At 38.7% G+C, this 7,381-nt stretch overlaps 1 protein-coding gene across 1 annotated transcript in view; it reads left to right on the forward strand.

Moving 5' to 3' along the window:
• Positions 1–4,275: 4,275 nt before the first annotated feature.
• Positions 4,276–7,381, forward strand: part of COL9A1 (collagen, type IX, alpha 1) — a 126,069-nt gene continuing 122,963 nt past the window's right edge. Inside the window, exons 1-4 of the mRNA XM_012646511.1 lie at positions 4,276–4,446; positions 4,967–5,040; positions 6,212–6,289; positions 6,422–6,554. Of these exons, the coding sequence (XP_012501965.1) occupies positions 4,433–4,446; positions 4,967–5,040; positions 6,212–6,289; positions 6,422–6,554 (299 nt within the window). The 5' untranslated portion in view covers positions 4,276–4,432. The remainder of the gene's footprint in view (positions 4,447–4,966; positions 5,041–6,211; positions 6,290–6,421; positions 6,555–7,381) is intronic.

Here is a 7,381-nt window from a genome sequence, read left to right on the forward strand (position 1 = left end):
TATTAATGTTCCATGGTGAGAACACATTTATTTGTGAGTGATTTCAGAGAGAAATGGCTATCACCGTGGGACTCTATTTGCTTGCTATAGATGATTAGGCTACAATTACAAGTATAGGACCAAAATAAGTAGATTAAAAATAGAGCTTTGATTATGGTTAAATTTCTTTCCAGTAAAACTGAACCCAGTGCAAAACTGTGGGAGTCCTAGTTTTAGCAACTCTGATTGTTAATCAGCCTCTCAGCCAGAGATTTCTGTGCTAAATTTCAGGCTCTAGCTGTGGCTAATTTGCAGCATCCTCACATAACTGATATGTGCCACTAGGCATTTTGGGTCTTTTATTTTTAAAGGAAAGATAGATGGAATAAAGCTTAAAACTAGATACCATTAGGAAGCTAGTTTTAAAAATGCCTCTTCTTTATTTTAATCTATAAAGTAATTAAAATGGGGGTCATGGTGTCTTTAAAGGTATCAGCTTACAGCTACTTCACTTCAAAAGATTGTTTTCAAAGATATATAGTTGTGTTAAAACTAAGGAAGGCATCCCAACTATTATGCCCCATACCAGGAAACAAGAGGAAAGATATCTCTTGGCAGTTCTTGTGTGAGTATTCTAATCCAATGTATTTCAAACCATGGATAGCAACCCAGTAGCTGGTCTTGAAATCAATTTATTGAGTTGGTCGTCATCACTAAAAAATGAAATAGAATAAGACAGAAAATAGGGTACATCACATTTACACGGGTAAGTATTGCTTTCTGAAACTTTTGTTTCAGTTGTGTGTATGTACGCCTATTGATCAAATTCATTCAATCAATCCTTTAAGCAACACCAGAACCATCTTTTTAAAAACACATCTAAAAAAGTCATTCTTGGCCTTAAACTCTTCTCCAGTTCATGTAACAGCCAGAATAAAGTCTAAACGCTTTCAGTGTCATTCAAGAACCCTTACCTAGCTCTTCCTCCCTGTTCCTCCTTGTCATTTCAGAAAATGATATCACCATCTACCCAATCGCTCAAGCTCAAAACCAGATAGTTCTCCTTCCTCCCCCAACTCTTTTCCAATCAACTCCATCAAATATTGTCTCTTCATTCTCATCTGGTCTGAGTTAAAATTCACCATTTCAGAGCAACCTTCCCTGACCCTTCATCTAGATCAACCTCTAAACCTACCACAGTATTTCTCTAGCATGCATTGCCCTCTTCTATATTTTCCATAATAGTTCCAACTGAAATTATTTTGTTTGTTTTTGTAAGTGTGTTTAGCTTCTGTCTCCCCACCAGTGTGTAAGCTCCATGGGAGCAGGGACCTGGTCTCTCTCTGCTGTATCTCCAGTGCTGAGACCAGTTCAGAGGTCATGGTAGAAGAGATACCAACAGCCATTTACCAAATGAAAGAATTCCTCAACTAAGCTGTGGTTCCCCGAATGTTCTCTTCTACCTTTGGTCATGGTGTTTGCTGTTTTCTCTGCCTAAAATGTTCTGCACCCGCTTGTTCTCTTGATAGGCTTCTATTCATCCTTTAAGATTTTATCTCTTAAGAAAAATTTCCTGATGCCCTTGAACTGTGCTCATACATATTCTCAGTGATGCTACAGCCTTTTTTACTCACTATATTGCAGTCATTTTCATAGTGGACCTCTCTGCTGGACTGTGAACTTTCTCAGGGCAAAGCTGTGTTTTTTCTCACAATTTTTGTCTCTTCAACTCCTAGCACATACTTGGTGCATGCATCACTGTATATAATTATTCAATGAATGACTGAATAAACAAATGAAAGGATCATCAAGAAAGATGATCATTTGTGATGATTTATTTAAGTAAATAAAATTCTTGATTTATAAAAAGGGAACGATTAATATGTGTTTATATTCTGTAGAACAAAGTGTGTCTGGGGTGGGTAAGTGGGAGTAAAGATAAGTAAAAGTATAATTATTCTGTATAAAATGCTTCCATTTTTAAAATGAATCATTTTAAATATCAAGCTGTCAGTGCATTCAGAATCTGATATGATTGACCAGATTTCATTTCCCCATGGCTTTTTCAGAGCAGAGCTGTTAAGTAAAGTGAGGGAACAGTGTTAATCGCGCAAAAGCTCATGTGTCTGTGACTTTGGGGTGCAATCTGACCCAGACTGGAATACCATGGGGTTTGCTCTGCTGTCTGTGAGATCAAATGGCATGTTAGGAAACATGATTAACAGAAAATGGGAGTGGAAGGAGGAGAAAAAAGTGTCCTTCAAGATCGTACATATCTTAGTTTTCTCTGGATTTACAATCTTTCTTTAATAGAGCTGTGGCTTGCTCATCACCATCTTAAATAAAACTGCCAAGTTAGAAAGAGGCCAAACCACTTACAAGAAAACCTATTTCCTCTCTATTCTTTTATTTTTTATTAAAAGGTCCCCCACTCTGTTTCAGATTCTGGTTGAAGAGGATTTTTTAAAGTAGAGGAGGAGGGGAAAACACAGAGGCGAGATCTCTAAAACACTTAATGAAAGGATTTCTCAAACACTTTGTTATATAGAAAAATCTGCCCTCTTCTTTCTCACCAGAGTAAGTAATATGAGAAGAACCTTACTGCAAATAAGAACTCTGATGGAAAGTCCCTTTGGAAATTGCCTTTTTCCCTGTGGATCTAGGGCTGGCTTACCTCGTGTGATTTTAGGATGTTAGGAGGGTTCTCAGCTGACAATAACTACAGTATTTCTTCTCTGAGATTAATAGACTGCTTCTTTCTCGTAAGCCCTGGCCAACCTAAACAAATAAGCTAGGCTCTGGCCATTTGCAGTTCTGTCATGGAGCCAGGATAGTTTCCCTAGGGAACGAGAATTTTGATAGGCAGAAGGTGAATGACAGGGCCTTGTGGAGAGCCCAAAACAGCATGAGGACAAGGATGTCCCTCTGTGAGGGGGAGACAGAACTCCAATAAGTGGGTGACGATTGGAAAACAAATGGAGAAGAGCATGGATATTAAAGTTTCCCTAGTTCACTGTTCATGAGTCAGCTGGGGGAGGCAGAAGACAAAAGGACTTTTTTTGAAAAGACATAAACAAATGAAAAATAAAAAACAATGCTGTTGTTTCATAATTAAATAAAAATTAAATCAATTAAAAAACTAAAAGAAATTTCAAGGGAGCAAAGCCACCTCAAAACCACTTTGTGCTAGATGCCATGACTTACTGAGATCATTGGATCATCTGACCTGGAGAATCTCTGATTTTGGACTAGACACTCATGTCCCCTAAGATGGGCCAGAGTAGGCCATATGAGTGGGTGGGATGGGAGCTATGGGGTCTCTTGGGCCTTTTTTCAAGGTGCTCAGGTTCTGGGGAGAGGGAGAGGGTGTGGCACATATAACAGTGGTGCTAATAAAATGTATCTCTCCAAGTATGTGTGCCTTGTAACTTGCTCTCAACTTGTTAATGGAGAATAATATGTTTTTTATTTCCAGGTATAGCATAGCTCTGAGATTACCAGAGTTTAGGAGAATATATTGTAATCTCAAAGTTTAAGAAGAAACAACAACTAGGGGGCTTGATGTTACATTTTATTAGATTTCTAGCCATGAAGTTGAGAGAGCTAACACGTATTGAATGCAACTATTGCCATGCAACTTTGAAGAAATGACTTCATTTTCTTTGTCCCAATTTTTTCATCTAGGGAATAAAAAATTTTAGTCTTACCTTGCAGTGTTGTAGTGAGAATTAAATGTCTTTCGGCTTCAAGTATTTTCAACAGAAGGAGGCACAAAATGAAGTGTTAGCTTTGATGAATTCTCAAACAATTGTTTTTATGTAAGCATTTTCAACCCATTTTACAGTTAGGACAACTGAGTTACAGAAAGGTTAACAAACTTGTCCAAGGACATATAACTAGTAAACTTCAGAACAAATGAGGATCCAAAGGCTCACCACACGTTCTCACACCTCGGCCTTCCAGTGGGCATCTCTTTACTGCAAGCTCAGTCACCCAAAGGCTTCCACTGTATTCCTATAGCAGTTCTGAAAGCTTCCACTGTATTCCTATAGCAGTTCTAAAAGCTGCTACTGTGTTCCTATAGCAGCTTGCCTGGATCTTTCTGGTGAATTTCCCCACATCCTGATTTTATATTTTTTCTTTTCAGCAAACTTTCCCCTGTTAATCCCTCCTTCAGTGCAACCTTGTTAGCTTTGAGGACACACCCCTGGCTAGGCCTGGACTTACAGGGCCGCCTCTCCCCACCCCTTTCCTCTGCTTCAGTTTAAAGTGTCACCAGATACCTCTGGTTCTCTCCCTTTGCTTTTAGCCCTCACAGGGGCAGGAGGGACCAAGGCTGGGCCCAGAACTCACAGTCCTAGGGTGACAGTGAAGGGGTCTTGGGGGAGCAGCGACTCCCCTCCAACCCCTTCTTCGCAGGGACTCTGGCAACCAAAGAAAACCAACTGGGAAAATGAAGAACTTCTGGTAAGACCGAGACACTGGAAAGAGTTTTGGGGAGTCTGGGCTGGGGGCCCTCAGAACCAAGGGTCTGTGTTTTTGCGGCAGCGGTAGGATGAGAGGAAGATGAGAGGAAGTCGAGGAAGTCGGGGCAAGGTGAGAGACAGATAACGACAGATGAAAGAGCAAGATGAGAGTAAGCGTGAAAGACAGAAAAGAGAAAGAGAGAGAGAAAAAGAGAGAAAGAGACAGCTCCAGAAAGAGAGGCAGAAAATCAAAGATAAAAGAAAAGACAAGGAAATAGGTACAGAAACGGTGATATAGGTAGACGCCGAGAAACTGAGGTTGATAAAACAAGGACAGTGAGAGCTGGAAACATATGAATTTATTACATTTCTCAGTAAAGTTTCAAAGTCAAAATAAAAAAATAAACTCTATTGGGATTTGATCACCTACATTAATTAGGTTTACCAGGTTTGAAAATATGAAAGTAGTCCCCATCCGGAGGGACTCCTTTTTGAGTCATTTTTCTTCTTTCCACCTTCAGGAAAATTCCAGTTTTCTTCTTTGTATGCAGTTTCATGGGACCCTGGGCATCTGCGGCTATCAAGCGTCGTCCAAGTAAGGGCCATAGTTTCTGTATTTTGAAGTATCACTTGTTTCCAGAAATGACTGGGCAGGGCTGTGGCTGGGTGAAGACTGGGTGAGACATCCATGATTCTTCACACCCTCAGTCTCTTCAGTCCCGCTTTGGGCCACAGAGATACTCTAGTGCCTGGCTTTTTGTGGTCAATGCTGGGTATGGAAAGTAAATCCTGGCAGTAATCCCAGTTGGCAGGAAGGCCTGTCTGTCTGCTCCAGTGCCTAGGGCAGTGTCTGGTTCAGATGGTGATTGGTAAAGTTAGGGTGAATGTATGGAGGCATGAATTAGTAGATGGTTGGATGGATGGGTGGACCTTGATAATCCGGGGCCAGGGAGGTGTAAAGAGTATGTTTGATGTACTGTGATGGCTAGGCCAAAGCTTTGTAACTGGATAATGCTTTTTCTGAGTCTAAGAAGTCTCCATTGTCAGATGAACCTTAGCAAGGCACTGAGGTTGGACAGTGACAAGAAGCCTAATGTGGTGAAAAATTTCTTCCTCTCTACAACTTCCGACTTGTGCAAGGAGAACCCAATTCTAATCTAATATTTCTCATCAAATTGAGGGTTTAATCCTTCTTGTGATGATTTTCTTCGTCTTGTTACTCTTACCAATTCTAGGATGCTAGCAATAATCTAGTTGGGACCTTTAGTTGATCTCTTAGAATGAATCTATGAAATTAAATTTATCCTCTATATTTTATTTAGGATTAGTGAATCCCAAGACTTCCCCATTTCTCTCCTCTATTTGACAAAGATTCCTAAAAATTCTACTTTGTAGAACTCTTCCAGGCTGGCTCTGGATTATCATTGAAATTCTAAAATTTGTGGTTTTTAAGGAATATTTTCTAGCCCAAACCACCAGAAGTTTTCCAAACAGGCTTCTAACCCTGTGCAATTCAGGACATTATGCATTTTTGGTTTCAAAAAGAACAAATTCCTAACCCCACCAAAAGGAACATTTTACCAGCACAAATTATTAAAGCAACTTTGTGCCTTGTATCCCGTCTAGGATGAGTGGAAGGTGAAAGAATTATAATCATAGAGGCTTAGAGTTAAAGCCAAATACACTACTGATAAAGGATCTGGTATAATATTGTATTTTAAATCGTTGCTCAGTTATTATTATTGGTCCATCCTGGTCTTTTGCAGGATTCCCTGTCAATGCAAATTCTAACGATGGAAATGAGCTCTGTCCAAAGATCAGAATTGGCCAAGATGACTTACCAGGCAAGTAGCAATGTATCACATTGAAAATGCATGCCTTCTATAAACCTGATATATTCTTTTATTTGGGAAAGTTGTGGAAAGGAATAAAACCAATCTCATTTTGGACTTTCATTTTGTATTCTCTTTCTATAGGGTTTGACCTGATTTCTCAGTTCCAGGTAGATAAAGCAGCATCTAGAAGAGCTATCCAGAGAGTAGTGGGATCGACTGCCTTACAGGTGGCTTACAAATTGGGAAATAATGTAGATTTCAGAGTTCCAACCAGGTAATGTATCAGAAACATTTTATCTAATTATCTGCCTCAAATGCATTTTAAAAAATGGATAGTGATCTAATATTAGAGTATTTTCTCATACTCAGTGCTTCTTGGATCATAATTTTATTTAAAGATGAAGGGACTTATTTACCTACCTATCTTCAGTGCCTGAATACTGGTCTTCATGTTTTCAATATGTAATTTACTTTCCATTCCCGGAAAAAAAATCACTGAGACTATTATACATTGATTCAGGACATGTTCTTATTACTTTTCTTTCTGTTTTTCTATAATTTGTCTGGTTTTGACTGAAAGGACCCTCTGTGAAAAGTGCCAGAGGTTAAGCATAAATTTAACTAGAAGCCACAGGGTGGATGGAAGACTCACAAGGGTGCTGTTCAAGTATCATGGTGCTGAAATATTTAATAGAACCACACTTCCTCTGCTTGGCTCCTGGCAGACACTAAAGAAAAACAAAACTAAAATGATTATAACAGAAACAATGGTCATGATAATAATAAAATAAATTCCTGACTTCACTGATCTCCTTCTCTCAAACTAAGCCTTTTATTCTTTAAATTATTTATAACTGAGATAACTTTAGTGTAAGTGTTAAGTCCTCATCGTTATGAATGAACTTCAATGATTTAGTTTTGATATACCTAAATACCTTGTTTGTGATTCTAGTAACTATTATATGTATTAGTGTACTGAAAAAAAGTAGAATTAATATTCCTTTAGTAGATAAACAAGAAAATTAGGACTTTGATAAAAATTAAGGTGTAGAGGTAAATAATGATTAATTAGGACAGGAAAATAATATCAAAACTCTAAAT

The sequence above is a fragment of the Propithecus coquereli genome, unplaced genomic scaffold (genome assembly GCF_000956105.1).
Source record: "Propithecus coquereli isolate 6110/MARCELLA unplaced genomic scaffold, Pcoq_1.0 Scaffold244, whole genome shotgun sequence".
Taxonomy (NCBI): domain Eukaryota; kingdom Metazoa; phylum Chordata; class Mammalia; order Primates; family Indriidae; genus Propithecus; species Propithecus coquereli.